Below are 24,183 nucleotides of genomic sequence, written 5' to 3'. Positions count from 1 at the left end.
TTGCAAAGCTTGGTTAGATGATTTTCCAGCATTGGATAGGAGCTGTGTGATTGGAATCAGAGTGAGATTTCTTTTCTCATGAGCAGTATTACACCCTCTTCCCAAAGAAGCCCTCCATTAATTTCTTTCCGTTTCTGCCCCCTTTGCTGCAGATGTTTTAAGCTGTGTAGCAGGTGCCGCGAGAGTCCTGCGATTTAGTCACTGTATGTTCGTGATTCAGAACAATTTTGGTCACTGTCCAACCTTGATTCGTTTTTATAGTCCTCATTTGTATGATGAGGCAGGGGACCTGGTGAAAGTCCTAGCGTGTTTTCCTGTAATTGTAGATACGCTCATGTAATTAAAGTTCCTCGCGGGCCTCGTGCCATTGATGGAGGGTGGCCCGGGACCTGGCTGCTCCCGGCGCCTGGGCTGCCGCGCTGTGAAGTCCCAGATGGTCACACGTACGTATTTATTTCTAGAGCTTCTCGCTTTAGCTCTGAAAGGTGAAACCCGAGGAGTGTGCATGCTATAGAACATTTACACCAAATAATTGTTGGAGGTATTTGCAGCTTGCAAATAAAAGCATTTCTGTTTGGAGCATCTCTGAACTTTAATAGTCTTAAATCAGGTGAGCTAGTGAAGTCGAGGATAATAAGTTTTTAAGATTTATACAGCGCATATGACAACCTCAAACTGCCCGCTGTTGGGTTTTCTAGTGTAGGAAGCAGATCTGAGATGCAGTTTTCAGCACGGAGCGCTCTTCCTTTCAATTTTGGCGTGTTTTCCTGCAGGGGGAGGTGCGGAGTCAGGAACGCTGGCTTTTCGTTTCAACCTGCGCCTGATTTCCAGCCTCCTTCCAGTTTTCTCTGTGTACAGCGAAGCCATTAATACATGGTAGGAAGCTCACGGCTATGAATTATGGCTTTCTTGGCAGCATCAGAATTGTATATGATGAGCTTTATTAACCCCAGCTGACTGTAAATAACTAGCAACCATACAGGTTTATTGCTTGATTTAAAGGCATTCCAGCAGCAATTTGCCAAAGCAGAAACAGGGGGAAGGGGATTAAACAGAGAGATGGGCTACAGCTGCCGGTGGAGAGGGCTGCAAAATGCTGTCCTTTTTCCCCCCATTGTTTATATGCGTTTTACACATGTTTGCGTACACAGACACCTATGTTCTCGTGTATATGTGCACATATAGATACACACACCCAATGCATGACGTACAGCATGGACAGTCTTCTCTGGGTGTTTATTTTTTGAGTTATTTTTCCTCATTAATTGAGTTTTGGATACATTAGGTCTCCATATATGCTGTCTTCAGATGCCACAGACGGATCTGGGCGTGTGAAGGACGCTGTTCCTACAGTAGCTTTCTTACAATTCCTTGGCAGCGGTGCATTGCATTAGAGTAGCTCTTTGAGTTTGTGCCTTACTAATTTAATATTATTTTTATCTAGAAGTTGCTTGTTTCTTCTGTTTGGCCAGGCGGTAGCTAAAGTGCTCGCATTGACAGCGTCTGAAGCTCGAGGCAAAAAGGGAATGTGCCCAGCTGGTTTCAGCCTTGCCTTTCCCTTCCTATCGATATTTAAGTAAATACGACTGTGAAAGCAGGAAGCTTCCTGTGGACTGCAGCCACTGCTATGGCCGGTAGTAAACCTTCCCCAAACCGTGGCCCTGTGCTTAAGAAAATGTAAGATCAGAATGAACGAGAGCCTCTGCTTTGCTCTGGCTTTTCCTACCTGTTAATTTTGTGCAGCGCTTGGGTACCATGGTGATAAGTGCTGCAGGAGGGGTGGAAATAACGCTCGGGCCGAGATCAGGTCTGGCTCTTGTTCACCTCTCCACCGGTGGGAATAACCGCAACGCTGGCAGTAACCAAGCGTCTCCAGCAGAGCTGATTCAGAATCGAGAGGCATGTCCGGGATGCTGGTGCTGAGACACGTATTGCTCTCTAATGTTATTCCTGTGTGGTCAGGGGGGACCTCAGGGGTCAAAAGGACTTGGGGGGCCTCCTCCAGCAGCAGCTGAATTTTTCATTAGGCCGTTGTTTTTTTTTAAAGCTGATGGCCGGGATTAGTTTAAAAGAGGAAATGAATCTCAAATCAAAGAGCCGTTTCTGCGCGTCAGAGTGAGCCTTGGCCTCTCCAGTGCCGATACCCCGGCTCCCTCTTGGCTTCGTGGCCACGAAGCCCCTCTCGGCTTCACCGCACTCCCACCAACAGGTGGTTTTTGGTCCAAGATGCGCTTTGCCAAATTCTTCTTTGGTGCGGCTCAATTAGTATCAAAATGTTGTAACAAGGAGAGACTTGGGTCTCTTTGCCTTTTTTTTTTTTTTTTTTTTTTTTTTTGTTAGTTTTGAACATATCTGAGTGGATGAATGCTTTCTCAAGATTGGCTTGTTTTACACCATATAATCTTAAGTGAGGATTTGGAAGGGAATAGTTGAGTCAGGATGCAGCCTAGGCCTGTTGGATTATCTTAGCCATATATATGGTGCCTAATACAGTGGACCCAGAGCATGGCTCCTGCAGAAGAAAAGAAATACTTTGATTTAATTACTTCCCTGAAGTTTTTCTTCCCACCTCTTTCTTTGCGCTGTGTGTTCTGTATGCTTTGGGGGTTTTGTGGATTTTGATGGCACGGCATGTTCTTTGCTTGGTCTTCTCGAGGCTTTTGCTTCTCCTCCACTCCTCAAGGGTCCTCTGGCTGCTCTCGCTGAGTTTGCTGGAGGTTGGGTTTCAAAGCTGACCTGGAGGGGTAGGGAGCAAACTGAGGCTAAAGCTGTCAAATACGTGGAGGTGGTGGAAGAGTTGCGCATAGCAGAGGAGGCTCTGGCCTGCTTTTACTCCGATAAGGCTGACAGCTGGGAATTTGAGATCTTTTCTCGAGACCTCCGTCACGAGAGCTGTTAACCGGTGCGTGTTTTCCGCGGGAGCGGCGCGGGGCTGCTCCGGGCGGCTGGCGCTAGGCCCGCCTGGGGACGGGCGAAGGGCTCTGTGATCGCGCCGGTTGTGCTGCTAAGCCAAAGGCCCGTTTGCTCTGGCTGTGCTTACAACGCACGCGGCCTCCTTGCATCTGGCCCTCTCTTGAGGAGGATGGCTTCCCCTCAAGCAAGCATTTTACACCCAACATTTTGATAGGAACCTTCTAGGCTTTGTTTCCCCCCCTCCTCTTTCCTTACACTACGGCGCCGTCAAACCCCTTTTATTGAATCTATAAAGCACTGTTTAATGGATTGTATCAAAGCTGTAATTACCCAATATGAAGATGCAAGCACAAAATAATTTCCTTGGGAGGTTTTCACAAAAGGGAATAATTCTGATTTCTTTCTTTCCCCCTCTGCAGTCCTTTAAGAAAATCTCCCATAGGATGAATACAGTGCAGAGCGATGAGAGGGTAGCGGAGATGCAAACCTGATGTTCTTACTCCGATCCTGGTGGGGTTTCCACTCCAGTGACTTCCTTAAAGGAGCATTGTCAGAAAGAAAAATCACATTGCTGGAAGTGGGTTGTGCAATCAATCACCGGCCAGCGAGAAAGCAGTGGATCAGATGGGTTCCCTTCTGAATTCAATCAAAACACTTCAAAGAAGCTGGCATGCCTCTTGACTGAGGTATTTAATCATATACTTGGTGCCTAGCTCCCTGTCGCACTTGCTTAATGAGACTAGACTTTTGTAATCGCAGATAAGAGAGGCCAGAAGATAATTATGCAAGCTACAGACCCTTTTTACCATAGATCTCAAGTTTTTGGATAATTGCATTTTCTTGGACTGGGCCTTGAGCAGATTGATTCACAGAAAATAATGTGTTATTTTTTTCCCCTCCACGGCTAGGAAGGTATAAACCACTAGCTTTTTAAGTGGTAGTGCCTGTATCCCTGCAGATGCTGCATCATTTGTGAGGGGTCTGCGAAAGATGACAAAGAAAAGCAGATTTTTATATGCTACACAGCAGTTGCATAGGAAGAACTTCAAGAAAGGTGAAAAACTGCAGTGTCTGCACAGCGAAGCCTGATGAATGTGCTCTGCTCCGCCCGGGGAGGCCAAATTCGGTGGCCTTTGGCAGCGCAGCAACCTTTGGAGCACCCAGCTGCGGCAGTAGGTGTTGCAGGCTCTGCTGAGGGCGAGATTGCAACCCGTGGTTGCCATCCGGAGTCTCCAGGGCTCCTGATCCTCTTTGTTCCTGAGCGGATTGAGGCCTGGTGCTCTTGCTTCTTTATGTCCTTTTGCCCTTCATTGCAGCCCCCGGGCCTGGATCCAGCCCTATGCTACCGGTGGAGCTGCTGCAATAAGAGCTCTGGAGCCTTCAGCTCGCTCTATTCAAGTGCTCTGTGGCACTGTTTACTTATTAAACTTGGAAAAAAATATTTTGCTATTAGGGCCAATGATGATTGAATGAGGCCTTTTAAGAAAGGGACAAAATGTTTTGTGCCCATGCTCTGCGGTTGGAGGCTGAAATAGCTGCGGATCAGCATCTCCCTTTGCTTCAGAAAATGCCCAGCGACCCTTTGCACGGGGACAAGCCTTCCTGGCTGGTTGCGGGGGGCGCAACCGTAACGAAGGCAAACGAGAGGAAAGTAAGGATCGTGCCGCTTTCACGGAAAAAACGAAATGCAAGTTAAAACGGCCGTGGCTGCGGAGGGACCTGCGGCTAAATTACATTCGGTCTTTTTACCTCTGAAAAAAAGAGAGTCCTGTCATAGTCTTTTACTGCCTGCACCCCTTCTGGGGAGGCTGACCAATTCCTGTGTCTACTGAAGTATGAATTTCTTCACACTTTCTTTGCCCTTCCTCTCCCCTCTGTCCTCTGAAGGCTCCACACCGGACTCAGTTCATGATGTTTGTGCTGGATTTCTCTCTTTTCTTCCCACTTACAGTTTCTTTCTTGGTGGTCTCCCTGGGTGGCTTCTGCTTTCTTCTGTAAATTTTTGTATTTGTTCTGTGTTCAGCTCACTTGTTATCTATAAATTGGCCTAGATATCTTTTCTTTTTATAAAAGCATGAAGTGTTTAATCTGCCTTTTTTAAGTCCTTCCAGCCGTACTTCTGAAATCAATTTGATGTTTATCTTGGGGGAAAAAAAAAAAAAGAAGAAGAAGAAAGAAAAAGGAGGAAGGTTTAAAAAAACAGTTGATGTTTTCTCAGTCAGGTTTGTTGCTGTTTTCAGACCAGTTTTAGGGGAGTAAAAGCTCCAGTGTTTCCTCGATCCTAGTTAGGATTAGCACAGTGAATTGCCTGGGGAAGCAAAACTCACTTATCTCGGCAGATGTGAGTGCCGGTCTCTTCTGGCTCACGTGGTTTTGTTTTCTCTCTGCTCTGTCTCCAGACAAGCTCTTTTAGATGACTCTTCTAGGCTTTGCAGTGTCCAGACCACAAGGCAGAACACCGTCCGTGAAATGTAGAGGTTGAGTGATGTTGTCTCCTTTCCTTTCCGTTTCCACTCGTTTCTCAGCAGCGGGTCACTAATGAGCAGGAATGGCAATGACAGCAAACGCTCCCGTCTCTCCTGCCTGCCTTTGGCATAGATGTTTGAATTGGGCTGTGGTAAACTGATCAAGCTTACTCTCAAATCCGGTATAAAAATCTGTGTTCATTTCCCAATGGCATTATTCTCCTCTCTGATCTCCGCCGGGTTTGTTTCCGAAGCTATAGCGTTCCTACGCAGGATCAATTAGAGCTCGATGCTCTGTTCAGCGTTCGTCCTGACGTTTAGCGTTTGTGTCCCAGGACTGGGGCAATGTTGCTTGTTTCTTCCTTCCCAGCAGCATCCTTCCTTCCCAGGAGCGTCCATAGTGTACGGGTGGAACGTAACATCCCGTCAGTTGTAAAGCCGTGAAACACCTCTTGCCTTCAGGGATTAACCGAGACATCTTCCAGCCACTTGCTGAGGTACCCCCAAAAGTTCGTGCTTGCTTTAACCCAGTTTGACCTTTCCCATCTCAGCTGGGAACGTACACTGGCTAGCTAGCTCTTTAATTTATTTTTTTAAGGTTTAATGGCACCCTTTTTGCTAATTTTTCCCCTCTCAGTAAGACTTGCGCTAAAGTTGGTATCAGGTTAGAGACCAGGTCTATGGATCTATCTGGAAGGTCTTTTCATTCTTCTGAATTTAAAACAAATTTCATTGCTTGTAACAACATAGAAGTTTGAATTTTAAGCAGTATTACCGTGCAGCATTGTTTGAATGGCATCGAATTGACAAATTATGCTATAGTTTTGTCTGTAAATGAAATCTCGACGATTGTATAGGGTTTGCAACATCTGCGCTTCAATCCCTGCTTACATAAGAGCGTAAGACATGCTCTAGTGGATCAGGCCAGTGACCCATCTGGCTCAGGATTTTGTGTCGCAGTGGCGTCCGGAGGCAGTACGCAGAGGAGCACGCGAGTTCGTGCTGTAGTTCACTTCTAGCATCGGCAATTGCTGTATTTGTCTAGGGAAAGAAAGTTCTGCCAGATCCTGGCGCCCGTAATAACTTGCACAGGGAAGTCATTATAAATGTGTGAATGAATTATGCAACCCCCAGTGGACTCCAGACCAGTAGCCCTGTAGACTCGTGATGAAACAGTGTTTTTCATAGCTGTTTAGGTACCACTTTTAACTCTTCCCTTGCAGTGAAACCAGAGAGAAGGAGAAAGAAAGGGAAAACATATTGTCATCAGAAACAAAGTTAATTCGATCTGGGAGCACAGATATTAAAATGCTTTAATTGGAAAGATCCACTTAATACAGAGTAGAGCAGAATTTGAAAATATTTGGATCCTTAATCTTTAAATTTCTCTTGAGTTTAGCATATTTGAATTACTTCTTTGTTTGGATTATGATTTTTCTCTTTGTTTTTGGGGAGAGGATTAAACCATCTTTGTAAAGTATTTGAACTTACATTGCTGATGTGTACATTTAAATCTCAGCTCCATCCCAGTACAAATCTGGATGGCTATTATAGAATACAAAGACAAAATGACTTTTAAATACCTATTTTCAGCTTCAGTTTCTTTAAGTAGTTTTAGTACCAGCCAAAGAAATTTTAGCTGTTTTTAAGTGCTCTCATTGCTGCTGTAGTGGGGTAATTGTGGAGAAAAACCTGGTGTGCCTGAGCAATATTTTTTTGCTACTGGCTGCAGGTACAGTCTTCACGTGATTAAAGGTCAGAATTCCTAAAAGATAATAATATTTTGCACTGATAGTCTCCTGACATGATTCAGCCCGTACTGCTGCAGAGTTTCTTCTTTCTGCGATCCAACCTTGACCTGTGCTGCAGGCTGACGGCGATGACTGGGGACCGTTTGAAGCAGCATCTTGTGTTAGGGGTTACTGGCAGCCAAGCGCGCACCTCCGTTTGCCCGCCGTGCGGTGGGTGGGTTGGGGGGGGCCGGGATGCTGCATCATACGCGCTGCTCCTGCAACAAGCTTCGCCTTGCTCTGCTTCTGCGCTCCTGTCATAATATTGACTTGCAAACATACAGCTTTTTTGCTGGTCGCTATGGTTACCTCGCAGCTACCAGCATCTAAACTGTAGAAACGAGTAACAAGCAATACATTTCAAACCTTAATGAAATGCACAGCGGTGTGTTAAACTTTTAAACCCAACATGAATATCACCAAGCAACATCCATTTGTGATTTACCATAATTACTGCTGCAAGCTCCTTACAGCTGAAATACCGGAGAACAGGGCTTTCTCCTCCGCTACATCAAATATGTTTTTCTGCCAGTAGCTTCACAATAGCTCAGACCCGTGATGTTTCATCATCCTTTCACCGTTTCAAAGAACTACATTTGACCTTTTTAAATTATTCACACCTTCCCTTGTGGTTTCAGAAAAGCAACGTCTCCAAAATCTCCTCCTGTGTATAATACCTGTTTCCTCTCTCACTCCCAGAAACTTCTTTTAAAGAGGTTTGATTCTTCTGTCCCAGTTACAAAACATGAGTCCAACTCATTTCCCCCAAGCTGCTTCTTGCGTATCTGGAAGATCTCATCCCATTAAACCAGCATTAGTGTTGAATTAAAACGTATGCATAGTTAATGCGTTGGTGCTGTTTGCTCCAGTGACTGCACCAGAAGGAGCAGATGCCTCAAGTTGTTCAAAGTAGTCATTTTCTGTTTCATATTAAGAGGTCTTGCTTGGTGTGTCTGTCTCAAACAATGAATTTTTATCCATTAGTTTGAAATGCCGCCTTGTAAAATGCAGTGGGCACTAATGATAAGGCGTTCTCCAGGCTCCAACTCTGATGGGTGCGATTGCAGTTCTTGAATTAGTTGTATTGTGCTTGGCGGTTCAGGAGATCTGTGCGTTCTCCACTGACCATTCTGATTTAGTGTGTTCTGCTAATATTTTACATGTAGCGCCGGAGTTACCAGTCCTAGAGAGAAAAAACTGGTTGATCTATCTGCTCTACGTTCGCAAAGACTACGACGCGTGTAAGGTAAGAGCAACCTTTGAAAGTGGGTCTTAGAAAATATTTTGAGGAAGTTATGAAATGGCATACGAGATCTAGCTGTGCTGTGCACCACATCCTTTGGCTGTACCATGATCATCTATCTACTCTGCACTGAGCACTGCCAACAGAAGGCTGCGGTGTCATTAGGACTTACGTTTTCTTCAGAAATCTCTGCACACCCAACATAATGTCCCTAGTTTGAAATTAGTCTGGGTCCTAACCCTGCTCTTTTCCTGGCTTCCCTTGCAATAAGGAGACCAAGAGAAGATGCAATGAAAATAAGGGTCAAAACAACTTTAATCGTCTCAAATTCCTAGCTACGTTCAGGAGTCAAAATTGCAATTCTCTAGAACTACCAATGAGCTCTGTATTTCACTGGAAGTAGAAAATTTCAAAAGAATTGCAAACCTCTCTTGTCGTCTTCTTGTTTGGGAAGACGAAACAGTCTTCCCAACTAATTATGACTCAGTTTCGTGGTTCAGAGTCTCTCAATGCTACTACAGAGACACTATGTAAAACATTTCAGTTGAGTAAAACATTTCACAGCACAAGTGTGAGAAAAGGTCTTGGCTTTGCTTGAATGAAATTTGTTCATTTTGCATGTGATACGTGACACCCTCTAATTTCTCCTGGTTTTAGAGGGTAACTTGGAAGTGGTTTTTGATTTGGAACTGTAATGGTAAGTGAACTAAGGAAATGGCAAGCCTGTTAAACAGTGTATTTTCCTGATTTTTCCTCGTGGCTCACAAAACAGCTTTTGCGGTAACCTTGGAAGAGTTTGGCACCGGACCCATACCTTGTGAACGAACCCTCTATCCTTTTGCGCAGATACTACACGTGTACGCTCAGAGGCCTGGACTTGTCCCAAGGAAAGTAGGATCATAAACATGCCAGGATCCTCCTTCAGTCACTGAGGAGTGATAGCATGTCCGAAAGGCAGTTTGGATCTTAGGTGGGCTGAACTGCCCTCCGGTAGTCACGCACTCTCTCTTTCTCTCTCCTCGCTGATGTTACGCGGAGTTGCAAAGCTGACTTGCCTGCCCCCCCAGGTGCTTGCCTTTATGCAGCATGAAGCCAGACATGTCCCAGATGTGCTATCTGGGGGCTGACACCTTCAAAATGAAGGCAGTATTGCCACTGTCCCCGATGACTTAAATTTCTGTAAACTCATTGATTTCAGTATAGTTTGGACATCTCTTAAAAATCTGTTACTGCTCTTTTAAGACTTGGCTAAGAAAGGAGTGAGCTCAGTTTGGTTGGGTGCTCTCTTCCACTCCCTGCTTTGGTATGCCTCTCTCTAATGCGGCTTTTAAAAGTTCCTGCATTTGTCCATGATGTAAAAGGCCAGGAAAGAATTGCTTGCTTATTAATCTTAGCTCCCCAAAATGCAAAGGTTAAAGTACAACTTTCACAGTCCTACATCTGTTTTGGGGTTACCAAGCTTTTGACAAATGTTGCTGCTCATTATGGCAGGAAAACGATAACGCTGACTGTTGGATTTTTTGATACCCTGCTAGCCAGCAAGAGGCAGGGCAAACATCCCCCCGAAGCCTGAGGCTGCAACACCCGCTGTCTCTGAAGCACCGGCTCTGTGGTGCGCCGGACGAGGGGAAAGGAGAGGGACAGACCCTGCTAAGCAGCGAGTGTCACTCGGCTCTCGCCCTTCACGTGCAAAGCTAATAAGCTGTGTAGACTGCTTTGCAGCATCACCTCCAGGTCTTTCCCCTAACCGTTTTTCACAGCAGAAATCCTCTGCTTCTGTTCTGTGCAAGGAAGGAATTACTAAAATTACCAGATGCTTTTCGTTAATTAAAATCACTCATTGTTGTTTGGTCTCCTGCCAATATATCTAAATTCTGTCAGCAAGTTAAATAAACTTAGGAGGAAAAGCTGGGATTCCAGATCGTATTTCTCAGCACAAAGCCTTTCTGCTGTGGAATCTTTTAGGCCTTAAAGAATTAATCAGATCTCTCTCGTAGAGATAGCTCTCTGTTGCCCTCTCTTGCTCTGAGAGCCTGATACGATGCAGATGGAACAATATCGAGTATCCGTATCCCGAAGATGTATTGTTTATGCACGTCTGATGATAACGTCTGTAAAGACTAAAATGGGGATTTACGGAAGGACTCTGATTAGCACCTACGAACCTAAAGGGAAGAGCAGCCTAGAGTTGTTCTTCCTTTTCCTTCCTCTAGTTTTCTCTTCATGAGTGCAGATGCTCTGTGATAACTCGCCTTGCCGGCAGCCTGCATTCCTTTTACGTGCTGTGCTTTAGGGTCAGTTTTCCTCCTTGTTTTCAGGTCCTTTCATTTGCATTCAGCTTGGAGGCAAGGAATGCAGAGGATGCAGAAGTTGGAGGAGCACCAGGTTATCGCAAGCCTGGAAGAATGCCTTTTTCGATTCGCCCTCCATCTCTCCTGCTTTTGAGCAAAGGAGGAATCTCGGAGGAAGCAGAGTTCAGTTCTTAGTCACAGTCCGCATCCTCCCGAAGGTCACTCTTTTTGACTGGCTTTCTAATTTCACATCATGTGTGACTATGCAATATAGCCAAACTACCCCCAGCCCCTCGAACTGTCAGCTACGTGAGTGTAGCCAGCAAAAATTTACATTTTCATCATTCTTTCTCGTTCCCTTTCCCCTGTACACGTCATTTGTGCATTGTGCTTTCCTTGACTCAGCTGCGGTTGCTCCAATTCAATTTATTTTTCCACAAAGGATGTTTTCATAGATTCCTTCTGGCATTTTCCCCAGGTGATATCTAATTATCTTTGGTAATAGGAATGAACAGAGAAATACTAAAGGGCTGTGGAATTCTTGGCACGGGGCTCTTCACAAACTGTGATGAGTTGGCACTGTTAGGTTCACCGTTGCAGTTGTGCCATCCCCACTCCAGTGCCTTTGTCATATGTGGGGTTTGTTTGGGGTTTTTTTAGGCTTGACAAATTTTGTGAGCTGGGCACTAAATGTACATTTCACTCTGATCCATGCTTCCCTATTGTGGAAGTATCTTCCACTACCTTGGAGAGGCAATTAAAATATTCCTTTTTAAAGAAGAGGGAAAAGGGCATTTATAGTCCTCTGCCATTGCTAGGAACTAGAGCCGGTCACATTATGGCAAAAATATCATGTACTTAGTTGAGAAGTTGAAATTTGTAAATGAGTAAAATCTATTAATTTACACAAATCTATACACCTGAAACTAGATCTCTTTTATTACCTTTATTAAACTGTTAAAAGTTTACCACTTTTGTAGAACTTTAATATAGTATATCACAAAAACTAGCTACAAGTTTTCCAAGCACAAATTCTGGTTACATGAATGTCCTGTTTGTCATGTCCCGTGTGATACCATCTTTACTGGTCACGTGAGGAGGAACTTTGTTAACATGGTGTAAGATGTTTGAATTCAGGTTATTTTAGGGCACTCTGCACTGAGGACAGAGATAGCACGGCTATATGTAGTAAAAAAAAAAAAAAAAAATCTGCAGAGCAATGTTGCAAAAGGCATTTAGAAATCTTTTTTTTTTTTCCATAGGGATTGCTCATATTAAAATATTAGAAGGTTTTGTATTTTTTTGAAAACTATCATGCTGCAGGTTAATATGGGGGAAATAGTCTGCCAGCTAATTGACTTTTTAGTGCTGAAGATTATATTTGATTTGTATTCTTTCCATTTCCTTGTTTCAGGCCCTCATCAAGGAGCAACTCCAGGAGTCTCATGGAATGTGCGAATATGCAGTGTATGTTCAAGGTACGTTCATGAGGCATCTGAAAGTTGGGAGTTTTTTTGCTACACCGAGTTATTTCTAGTTTAAGATACAGTGAGCAATAAGAAGGGGGAACAACTGAAGGAAAAGGGTATGAAATTTATGCGTAAATGATACATTTTTGACATTTTTCCACTTGCTATGTATAGTTTTGAAATTCAGGATTATCTCATGAACATACAAATTACATTTTCTGTTTTCTCTTTATTGATGAGTTTGTCTTCCGTTCGTCCTCAGACTCGGGACTCTTGGTCTTTAATGTCTTCATGTTTGATCAGATTGTGTTTGTATGCTGTGAAATGTCTTATGGATGCTTGTTTTCTGTTAGAGCTGCAAGGCCTGGGTGACTCTTACCTTACTGTTGGCTTTAAGGATGGCCCTCTTCTTCCTCTCCTGCCCTCCATCCTCTCTACAAGCAGTCCCCCAAAACTTGGCCGTGCAATTCAGTGTCATGTGTCACGGCAGCAGATTACAGGAGTGGGGGACAGCTGAGGTTTGTTGGCCAAGTACACCTTGCAGCCTGTGAGGTCTGGGGGCAGGGGGAGAAATCCAGGCCGTATCTTAACTAACAGTTGGCCAGGGTTTAAGGCTGCCTTTATTCTAAAGAATGGAAAATTTCCAAGCAAGCACAAATGCTTTACATGCTTTTTCATTCTGCCCTCAGACACAGAGTCTGCCTGAGGTTGCTGCAGAGGCGGAAAGACCAAATGAGTGTTGTTACAATGTATTTGTACTCCCTGTTCCATCCCTGCTGTCAGAAAAGCACATTTTTCCTACAGATAATGAACTAATTTGCTTGATATCTGTTGTCTTGCAGCTCTGATATTGCGCCTGGAGGGGAAAATTCAAGAGTCTCTTGAACTTTTTCAGACGTGTGCCATTCTGAACCCTCGAAGTGCTGACAACCTCAAGCAGGTGGCACGATCACTGTGAGTGCTGTTTTATTGCTTCTCTCTGATGTGCCACCCAAGACCTTCCATGCTTTGTTTTTCTCCCAAGCATCGAGTGAAATCCCAGGCTGCTTAATTCTGAGCACACTTCCTCCTTATCAGCAATTGAGCTGGTTTTCAGAAGCATGGGCCAGCCTTAAAAGCAAAATCTCTTATCTGCTTAGCTGCTATTGTTGTATTTTTAATTTGTGTTTTAAGCAAGAGGCAGTACACTAATTCCTAGGTCTACAGCTAACGGCGCTGTCTTGAGCTGTCTAGTGACTGGCCTTACAGGCTTCTTTCTGTCCTGAGTGTCCTCTTTCCTTTGAGACAAGGACAGACTATAGAGACTGTGGGTTCATTCCTTACATCTCCAGTACTGTAAGGGAACGCCTCGCATCTCTCAGATCTGATGACGTTGTCCCTGAAAAGGAGCAGTGCTGGCGTGTTACTCAGACTGTAAACTTCTCAGGGCTTCTCGTGCAGGTCTCTGGAGAGCTAGCAGATAGCATCACTTCTTACTGGCAAAGGGGACAGTGGTTGTGCAGCAAGTTTTCAAAACAGGAAAAAATAAAATTTGAAATACTTTCACAGGTTTCTTTTGGGGAAACACAAGGCAGCCATTGAAGTGTACAATGAAGCAGCTAAGCTCAGTGAAAAGGACTGGGTAAGTGTATCAGTAAGTTGCAGATTATTGTAATATGCAGATGTTTCTGTACAATCTCAGGAAGATGGCTGCAGACTTGTTCCAAGCAGAGGTTAGCTCATGCTGCCTGCAGTCTGAGCAGAGTGGGAGCTGTGATGCTGAGAAGCAGAGCTTTTTAGCACAGGGTCCCTAACAGCGATGAGGCTCGGCAAGCTTCTGGTTTAGATCACAGGCACAGGGCATCATGTCTACCTGCAGAAGCCCACACCTTGTCTTGGGGCACAAACACAGACCCATGCTACATGTTTGAGCTTTGCAGAGTGTTGCTGTTAGCATAGCCATATACGGTACACAGAACTAGACTTCATTAAGGAAAGCATAGGAAGTCACTTCCTCTTTGGAAACCCTCAGTTATCATTAAAACTTGCTTGAGTAATCAAATTTTTGGTAATGCAAAATACCATTGGAAGAGATTACCCTCAGATTAGCTGAAAAGGTTGTACTGAGTATGACCTGTTTAGGCAAAACACAGGCTGATAGCTGTAGGAGCAATAATTAAATTAGCTCTTCCAAATAATAAGGAAAAAAAATGAAGGAAGAGCACTGCAAAAGGAAAAGCTGATGAGAAGAGAGAGGACATGGCTTGCAGTTTGGGAACAGCCATCCACGTGTGACTGTTTTGCGTGCAGAGGTGTTGTTTCTAAGACAGACATGCTACCTATGATCTCATGCCCTGTTCACCTGCAGGCTTACGCAGAGTAATGGCCTCATTCCCCAAGACAGCAGCCACTCACTTCTTTAGCTGTGATTTTGCTACTCTGTGTGTCTGAAAATCAGACTGAATACAAGGATGCATTCGGTATAATTCTCCTCTTCAACTCAACCTCTGCCAGACAACTCAGAAACCTTTTATACAGTGAATCTTCTTTCAAGTCTGCATTCCCTGAGCTAACCGAGCAGCCTGCAGTATGTGCTTGGCAACCCTGTTTACAACCACAGCAGGCAGGCTTCAGTGGGTATTTTGATTAGTAATTTTCCATACCTGGCTTAGCACTGGAAGCAGTGCCAGCCTGTGCTCTTCCCTTGTGCTGTATCATTCTGCGAGCCGTAGTAACCAGGAGTAGCTCTTTGATTCTTCACTGTTCTCCGCAGTTGGAGAGACTACATGGAGGGAAATGCCATTCAAAGGGTGTTAATGTGGAAATAGAGTTTCCTTTTAAAGGCCAAGGCTGTCTAAACTGATGAAGCAATGAAACTTTTACCAGAATAGAAACAAGAAACTAGTGAGCCTTACATTTCTACTCCCCAAATTGTAGCAGGGTGAAGAAGATGGCACGTAGCTTGTCTATTAAACTCTTGGCAATGTGTTAGAGGTGCGATTTATTCCCTACAGTGTCACAAGGGTGTTTAGGATGCCAAAGTGATTTTCCTACTGTGTTGCAAGCATGTTTAGGATGCTATAGGGATATCAGCCCTTTTGGTGCTCAACTTCTATTTTGGAAAGCTAAACACATTTTTCAAATTGGGCCCAGATGGGTGCATTATTGTGCATATACTACTGCGTATCCAGTCTACCTACGGATAGATTGAGAGCCACCCATAAGGGCAACCTGTGTCAGCTTCAGAGATCTCGCTGGGAACTGAGCCACGTGGCAGCAAAGAAACCAGTCTTTGCTCCTTGTTTTCCTAAGTGACCATCCTCATTTCTCTGCAGCGGACTCCAGTCTTTCCCATGCAATGAGGCTGTAGGTTCCTGAAGTGCCTTGCATTTATAGAGCTGTTTAAACTGCAAAGCAAGAAGGGTGTGGGCAGGCACAGGGGTGGCCCCATCCAGGTTGGGGTGGCTGTTACTTGTCTTGGCAGGTTACTCAGCACAAACCTCAAACCTCATGCTGATTTGTTTGTTGTTGTTGTTTTTTGTTTGTTTTGTGCATACAGGAGATCAGCCACAACCTGGGTGTGTGCTACATGTACCTGAAACATTTCAACAAGGTAATGCAATGCTCATCTCATCTACCTGACAAATGCGAAGTGAAGTTCCCCGAGTTTTCATTCTTTTTGGTAGTGGCTTTTTTGAACTAGATTTTTCAGAAAGCATTTCTATTTTTAAATGGATGTTGAGGAAACCTCAAAGAACTGCCTCAAACTAGACAGAAAACCCAGCTGTGCTCCAGCAAGAGCTGCTTCTATTTTGGAGCCTTTTAAAATCAGACCCATATCCATTGCTGGTTTTTGAGGATGCCAATTCCATCTTCCCAGAGCAGCAGCAGTTTGACGATTAAGACCCAAACTTTGCCACAGCATGTAAACTGCTTAAACAGTTGTGCCTTGTGCAGAGAGTTTCTTGGGTCTGAGGGATATAGCTCTTCACTTAACCCTTCCCAGGCACTTGGGATGAATGGGGTTACTTAATAAGGGAAAAATCAGCATTTAGAAAAACTTCATTCCCAGTTTGGCCCCTTTTCGCCCTGCTACTAGAACAGGGAGAATTCCTTTACAAAGAGGTCTTTGGGGGAGAAAATGAAACAAAAACTATCCCTTCTGCCTGAGATAAGGGTGACAGTCTTCCTGAAATCACTGTTTTGAGTTGGACTGAGCATTACATCAGCCACCTGAATTCTGGTCTTTAGGGACCTCTGTGGTTTTTGAATTCCTTCTTGGATATATTGTGGTTGACATAGACATTCTCAAGCTGCTTCTGGTGGAATGCTGTGGCGCTTGCACTGAACCTCTGCTGCATTCCCAGTTAGAGGCATCGCTGTGAAACAAGAAGCTCTGGAGTGTAGGTTCATACTTGGGATTTATCATACTCACTAACATCTTCCATACTGGGACTTCCTAATTTCTCGGCTGTCCCACAGGCCTGAAATACAGCAGTCGCCCTGGGCAGAAATACATGCTGAATACATTCATGAGGACCTCTGCAGTTCAAGGAAGCTCATGGAGATGATTTTGGCTTTTCAGTAGTTGCTGGTAGCAAATACTCAGTATTGCAGAATGCCTTTCCTTTGTCAACATGTCTCTTTCTAATATATCATGTATTCAGAACAGCACATGTTTTCTACTGTCCTGCTGGCTGGGCTGGGGTAGTGAGAGGAAGTCATGCTTGAAGGTATCTCCTGTTAGAGAGGATTGGTTTATGCCTGACAAGAGCTGATTCGTTCCTCTTGTTTACTTGGCCGTCCCTGCTTATTGCTGGAATAAGCATTTTAGAAAGAAATGAATTGTGGTGTACCTATTAACCTAACAAATCTGGAGCAGCCCTCAAACCAAACTAATTCAAATGCAGGAACAGGCAGGCCTGTGCTCCTCTCTTCCTTGGGAGGCCATTGCCTCTCATCTTTTGAAGCATTCAGCTTTGTGTTCTTCTGCCCCTAATAGCGCATGGCTCCAAGCTCTGTGGGTTAGCTGTTCCCTTTCACTGCATGCTAGCTGCTAGGGATTGCTCCTAGGCTTTTGCTTCACTAAGAACTCTGTAATCATTGATTCTTTCTTTTATTCTCTGTGGTTGTGTGTTCAGGCACAAGACCAGCTCAACAATGCCCTAGAGCTCAACAAACATGACCTGACTTACATGATGCTGGGGAAAATTCACCTATTGGAAGGGGAGACGGATAAAGCCCTTGAAGTCTATAAGAAGGCAGTAGAGTAAGATTAAATCCTTTTTCCTATCTGTCCATGTCTCAGCCCATGCCAGGAGAAATTTGATTGGTGTCCCAGATCTGAATTCAAGACAGAAAAGCATGATTAAAAAGCTAATGGTAATTATAGTGTCTCGCTACAAATTTGGCACTTTCAAGCTCTTCGTCTGTCTCTGCTCTCAGCTGTAGTCCTCCTCCTGCTGACAATGTGTCAGGGAAGAAGGTAGCTGTTCGAAGGTCTGCCAAGAAAAAGTGGAAAGCAAATGGATGGAGATGCCTGGGAGCAAGCATTTCCAAAATTGACTTTTATCGACTGAAAAGATCTAACCCTGCGCATCTGTCAAAAGTCAGTTGTTGGGTTTCTTACACTGTTTTCACTTGGAATAGTTTATATTTGAAAGAGTGGGAGTAGGCAGAGCAGAGATGGGCTGGTGTGCTGTAAGATTCTCCCAGCCAGTCAGTTTCTCAGTCCTGATCTGTCTTGTTTGAAGGCATTTCTGAGCATAGATTGGCATCCAATTTATCAGTGGTTTTAAAAAGTGTTTTTTTTAATGTGGAGAAACACGAAAGGAAAGCAGGATGTCCCTAACAGTAAGGTTTCTGGAAGCCAATGGCAGATGTACATTTTCTACTTGTCCTTTTCACATACTTTGTCCTTAAACATCTGCTTTTGGCTGCTGTCTGAGAGTGTATTGGGTTAATCTAGAGTGTTTATTATGTAATTAATCCTTGCTAAGCATTTACTGTGTTTATATTTGTTATCTTGATGTTCTCCCCCCCCACACACTTTTTTCCTTACTTTTATTTTTTTCCCCCTCATCTGACTATTATATTTTGTCTGCTGTTGCCAGCTATGGGATAGTCTGTCACTACTGTCTGTTTCTATAACACCAGACACAGTGAGTTTTTGTTCTGGTTAAGGTTTAAAGGTGCCTAGGTGATTATAAATACTAGACTGCTTAAGGCTTGATAACTCAGTTAACTGCAGTGACTTGAAAACTCAGTCCTCTTGAGGTGAATGAGGCCGTGAATGTGCAGGGTCCCTTTCTGCTTTTTTTTTGTGTGTGTTTGTGTGTGTGTTCATCTTGTTTTGTTCTGTTTCATCCTATTTATTTCTTTATTCAAAAGCTACTGGGAATGAGGATGCTTTTGCAAGTATTTACAACATTGCTGGGTGCACCCCAAATTGGCAGTGAAGGTTTGGGAGTTGCATGCTCCGCTTGAAAACACTCGGGACGTTTTTTTTCAGCCTTGCAATGCTGAACGGAGTGGTGTGTATCGCTGGGGGTGTGTTTGTTGCCAGGGTAGAGGCCGTCTCAGCGCGGAGGTCTGGGGGCTACCAGTGCACAGGGCCGTGGTGAGCACTGCGCAGCTGCTCTGTAAAACCATATTTGTTATCTTTTCATAGGGTAGTGAGTTAAAAGGCTGAAGATAAATATGTGTAAGATCCATCAGAAATGCTGAGGATTGCCTGTAATATTCAGCTCAAGAGGCTTGGGATGGTTTATAGGAAATGATGGGAAATACCAAGTTCTGTTTCCAGGTCTCTGATGCAGACTCACTGTGAATCTGAGGAAAACTGTGTTACCTTCTTGCACCTCCATTGGCTTGCATTATAAGAGCCACTTCACAGAACTATCGTGACTTCTGTCAAAAGGGCATCTGAGAGCTTAGATGTGACAGTGTTCAAAGGAAGTCCCCATGATGACGCTGTTCTAATGTTGGGTTTAATAATAACAGTTAGTTTCCTGGGGTGATAATAATAACAATTTATTTCCTGGGGTGACACTAGTATAATGTAGCGTAGTAATTCCATGTTCTGCACTGGACCTTATCTTAGAAGGGCCAATACACAATGCAGCTCTTTGTTTTTTGTATTACAGATTTTCTCCAGAGAACACAGAGCTCCTTACAACTTTGGGGTTACTCTACCTGCAGGTACTAAAAATTATCTAGGTTTTATTGCAGAGTTAATTTCTATGTATCCTTTTATCAGTTTCACACATATCTCCAAAGGCCACGTTTTATGTGGCAGAAGATGCTTTTCTGTATCTTCTTTTTTTTTTTTTTTTTTTCCCTTTTACTGCTAAGAGGATGTTGCTTTCCTGGAACTGAGCCAGACCAGGAATTCTGTTTGGCAACTGCGCTAATTTCATTACAAATCCTCCAGGTACAATAAAACATGGCTAGTCATTACCTTGCTTCTCTACCAGGAGCCTAGCAAGTTGTTCTCCTAAAAGCAGCCATGAAATTGCTAGTGCTAATGCACCTTAGAAAAAAATCAGGAGTGATTTAAATAGCAAAAGAATGTTTATTGCTCCTAGTCTGTGAAGTATATGGGAAGGATCATCTGTTTTTTCGAAAAGTAAGCTTTGCTCTGGAGATAGGGAAACTGAGTAGGAGACCTGAATGTCTTCAGATGGATATGTGGGGATTTAGAAGAGAGTCTGATATGGGAAAGCAATCTGCAAGATAGAAGTAGTGTATGTGCAACATGCGCAATGTGAATTTAGCCCCCAGTTCTCCGTGCTGTGACTCACGTGTTGTGTTTATCGTGTCTCTGGATACATGCTCGCTCTTGGAAGTTGAAAAAGGCTTTCACAGTCTTTTCCCTCACTGCTAATTACAGAAGGCTCTGGACACTGATGCATCAATATAATTGCTGGAGTGAAAAATCGACTTTTCATGAGTTTTTATGACCGAGGAAAGACTCCAGCAGCCACAATTTTATCCTGGTCAGACTGGTACAATTCTGACATAACTCCATTGAAAACAATAAGATTTAAGTGATTCTAAGTAGTTGCATGCTCACATATGTGCATATTCCTGCCCACTAACATTTGCAGTCCGTTAGAGGGCAAGGGGAAGCTCTTGTTTTGTGAAAAGAGTGCACAGCATCCTGAGGAGTGAAGAGTTGTGGTGAGGGGCTCAAGGACGTGCCGAGAAGTTTGTAGCTGGTAGTTTCTTTTCTGAAAGAGATGAAGGAGCAGAGGAATATCAGTCCAGAGTTCCCTCCTGTGTAGAAATGTCACAGCGTAAACTATATAGAAACATTTGTTTTGGTTAGAACAGTGGCTTTCATTAAACAAAATCTATTTTTAGGATCTGTTTCGTAAATTATTAAGCAAGAATGTTTGTGTGTAAGGGGAGCACTGTAAAACTCACTCCTCTGAATCCTAGTTTTAGTTGAACTGGAAGTTCTGGTATCCAAAAAGCATGTGTGCTCCTTCTTAACCCCCTTATTCATGAACTTCTGATGCTCATTTACTTCTTTGCCAGCTTGGGGATTACCAGAAGGCTTTTGAACACCTTGGAAACGCGCTTACTTATGACCCCACCAACTACAAGGTATTGTGTGGACTGGAAAAGAACCAGCTGAATGACGATGAGAAACCTCTTAAAGCTAATTCCAGTATCAGAGCGTTGCCATCTAAGTCCGATGCCTGAGCCTGGGAAGGCTGCAAAGGATCATGCCCCAGAAAGCTTTCTCTGAAATACTTTCTTGTACCTTTTCCTGGGGAGGGAATTGTGTGTGTGGAAGGGGAGGGAGGCAGAAAAGAGGATCCTAGGTTGATGCCCTTGGCTTTTAATCTGAAGTGGCACCTATTTTTTGACAAATGGAAATCATTTTACTATGAAGTCTTCAAGGCACTGTTTCAGAAATCCCAAGAGCTCTGTCTGAGCGCTGGTGACTCCTAGACATGGAGCACAGATATAAGTGATGTCTCATAATCTTATCCTCCCATCCACTTACACAGCTGTCTGTGCTGCCTGCTGTTGTGTACTAATGTCATTTTCCCTCAGCTGTGGTCTGGAAAGCTGAGCCTGGCATCCAGCTTCAGTTCTTGATTCTGAAACAGCTTCTCTTTTTAGGCATGTTAGTTCATTTCTCTCTGCCTCTTTCTCCTTCTGTATGATGATAACGATGTAGGGTATTGACGTGTATGGTTGACAAATGATACATGAAAGCAAACCAAATGTTATTGTGAAAACGCCTTTACACTTACAAATTTTATTTGTCACTGTGAAATATTGTAAATGACTTAACTAGCTTACTGTGGTTTAAATATAGTGTGTTGAAATCACTTGCTCTTCTTTTCATGCATATTTCTGTTAATTTGCAATATCAGCCAGTCAGTGTGAACTAGGCAGGCTTTGCTGCATATGTCTTGCCTGCGTACGTTTTAACCTCCAGTTAACTTGCACCAGAGCTATTTCTAGCCGTACTCGTAGATAAAAAGAAACAGCTAGTGTACAGATCTTCTCAAAGACTCAGGAACTCTGAGAGTTACTGCTGTTGCCCCAAAACATCCCCTAAGCACTATTTCTGAGCCAGTTATGTTTGAAATATACAGTCAGGAAGAAATGGATTCCCTCCTTTACCCTGTCTTCTCCTGCTGTATGTTGGGAGATTCTAGAGTCCTCATCTACTCCGCTACCTTTTGATCTTGGCAGCTACTAGGAGACATTTGAAAAAGACATTTGTTCTTGAGAGGGTTTCAGTTTAATAACTGTCCTGTTGTCTTCTTGCCACATTTGGGGAAACCAGGTTCCTCAGTTGGTCTCTCTCATGTTCTTTCGAAGGCCACCTTGGCAGCAGGCAGCATGATGCAGACCCATGGAGATTTTGATGTTGCCCTCACCAAATACAGGATGGTAGCTGGTGCTGCACCTGAAAGCCCCCCGCTGTGGAACAACATTGGAATGTGCTTCTTTGGCAAGAAGAAATATGTAGCAGTAAGTATCTGGTTTCCTTACTTTTTTCTTTTCGTTTGTTTCTCTCTATCTGAAATTAACTTTATTTTAGAACAAGAGTCCTACTGTGGCAGAGACAGGAGGTCTGATCTGTCTGGCCTGTGTTACGACACATGTTATTCCCTTTTGAAGGCTATCAGTTGCCTGAAGCGAGCAAACTACTTGGCTCCCTTTGACTGGAAGATTCTGTACAATTTGGGGTTAGTGCACCTCACGATGCAGCAGTATGCGTCTGCTTTCCACTTCCTCAGTGCTGCCATCAACTTCCAGCCCAAGATGGGAGAACTCTATATGCTCCTGGCAGGTACGCAACGTTCTGTTACCCAGATCTGGTGTATCCAGCTTAGGAGACGTAACGTTTCGGAGAGAAAGCTTGGGCTGAAGCAAGCAAATACTGGACAAATGCTGTAGCAAGGAGCTGTTTTCCCCTATGTCACAGGCAGGTCTGAATAGTCTTTTCTGTATGTCTGTTGTGGATAAGAGGGTTAAATTGCAATGAGATTCAGATCAGACATTAGAAAAAACTCTCTATCCTTAAGGATTTGGCTCTGGAATAGATTGCCTAAGGGAAGGATGTGCATTTCCAGCACTGGAGATTTGTGTGATCAAGCTAGACAAATACCAGTCGGAACGATATAAGTAAAGTCGCTGGTGGCCTGAGGCAGGGTCAGCAGTCTGGACAACCTTGCTAGGTACCTTCCGCTCTCATTTATTTTATGAATTAACGACACTCCACATTGTGTTAAACGCGAAGTCCTTGTGGTGCATGAACTTCTGTGTGTGTGTTTTGTTTTGGTACAGTTGCTCTGACAAACCTCGAAGATGTTGAGAACGCAAAACGTTCCTATGAGCAAGCTGTGGCACTGGACAAGTAAGTCTTAATCATATCTGTTGGTTGTTTGATCATGTTGCTTTTCTTCCCTGTACCTGTTTTTCTTTGCATACTTTGTCCTCTGTCTACTTCTACCCCACGTGGTTCATAATAGGGGGATATTTTTATGCTTGGAGCATAAATCGCTGCAGATCACTGTTCTTAAAACTTTTTGGGGGTACAGGTCAGCTCTGAAAAATGAAAGGGAAATCTTGTTTCAGACCAACCCAAAGCTGAGTTTTATTTTGTTATTTATACAGCGAGTTGGTGATAATGACTTTGGATTGTAGGCCTTCTTCCGGTTAATATATATACAGAATGGAGTGGATTCAATAGACGAAAAAGAGTCTTCCCAGAATATTTTGTAACCCAACGTGCAAGCACTGGGCAGAGCAGTGGGAGACTAGGTATGAAGCCTGTTCTGAGTTGGGCAGAGGGAAGATCTTTGTCTGGGAGAATGTGGGCAAGAAGCTGATCTAAACGAAATAAAAGGATAGCAGTGGCAGCTCTTTCTCCTCCATTTTACGAACAATGTTTACATTCGCTATCTAGCCCCTAAAATCAAAGCACGTGGTTTCAGATATGTTAAAGTGAACCATTTCAGTATTAAAAATAGTCGTCGTATCATTTCAGCCAGAGAAACAAATTTATCTCAAATCCATGAATAATCTTTGCTTTTTTTCCTACTTATTCTAACTAGTAGATGATTTGATGATTATTCTTCTCCCCAGTTTACTGTGAATAGTTGCATATTTACAGCAGCTTGCACAGTGCTCCTGAGCCCAGGAGGATGTGTGGGCTGACAGCAGAGCCATACAGCAGGTCCTGGGGAAAGTCCTTTCCATCTGCAGTGGCCACCGCAAGGTGGCACGAGAAAATACTGGCCCTTTTCCTCACTGCTTTTTAACCTGGACACGCTGGCCCAGTTTCTGCAGTTCTTCATACTTAGGCATCAACAAAATCACAAAAGCAGATCTGGATGTTATTTCTGCATCTCTTTCAAATGCCAGCAGAGCTGGGCAGCCCCTGCAGAGGAACTGAACCTGTGCGACCTAATGATGTGTCAGAGAGATTTGGAAATGTTCTGTTACATTGCAGCGTGAGAGCGTTTTGCAATTATGTGTCCTACCAAGTCACTGGCTGCA

The 24,183-nt window shown here is 43.8% G+C and overlaps 1 protein-coding gene across 1 annotated transcript in view; it reads left to right on the top strand.

Annotated features, from left to right (window-relative positions):
- The window catches only part of BBS4 (Bardet-Biedl syndrome 4), a 43,594-nt gene that overhangs the window by 10,910 nt on the left and 8,501 nt on the right, over positions 1-24,183 (top strand). Inside the window, exons 3-13 of the mRNA XM_062583645.1 lie at positions 8,335-8,414; positions 12,117-12,180; positions 13,014-13,125; positions 13,720-13,792; positions 15,710-15,763; positions 17,292-17,419; positions 19,296-19,350; positions 20,692-20,760; positions 21,997-22,149; positions 22,300-22,471; positions 22,969-23,038. Coding sequence (XP_062439629.1) covers positions 8,335-8,414; positions 12,117-12,180; positions 13,014-13,125; positions 13,720-13,792; positions 15,710-15,763; positions 17,292-17,419; positions 19,296-19,350; positions 20,692-20,760; positions 21,997-22,149; positions 22,300-22,471; positions 22,969-23,038 — 1,030 coding nt within the window. The remainder of the gene's footprint in view (positions 1-8,334; positions 8,415-12,116; positions 12,181-13,013; positions 13,126-13,719; positions 13,793-15,709; positions 15,764-17,291; positions 17,420-19,295; positions 19,351-20,691; positions 20,761-21,996; positions 22,150-22,299; positions 22,472-22,968; positions 23,039-24,183) is intronic.

This window comes from Rhea pennata, chromosome 10, assembly GCF_028389875.1.
Source record: "Rhea pennata isolate bPtePen1 chromosome 10, bPtePen1.pri, whole genome shotgun sequence".
Lineage (NCBI taxonomy): Eukaryota > Metazoa > Chordata > Aves > Rheiformes > Rheidae > Rhea > Rhea pennata.
Note: the sequence above shows the minus strand (reverse complement) of the source record. Positions and strands in the feature narration are given on the sequence as shown.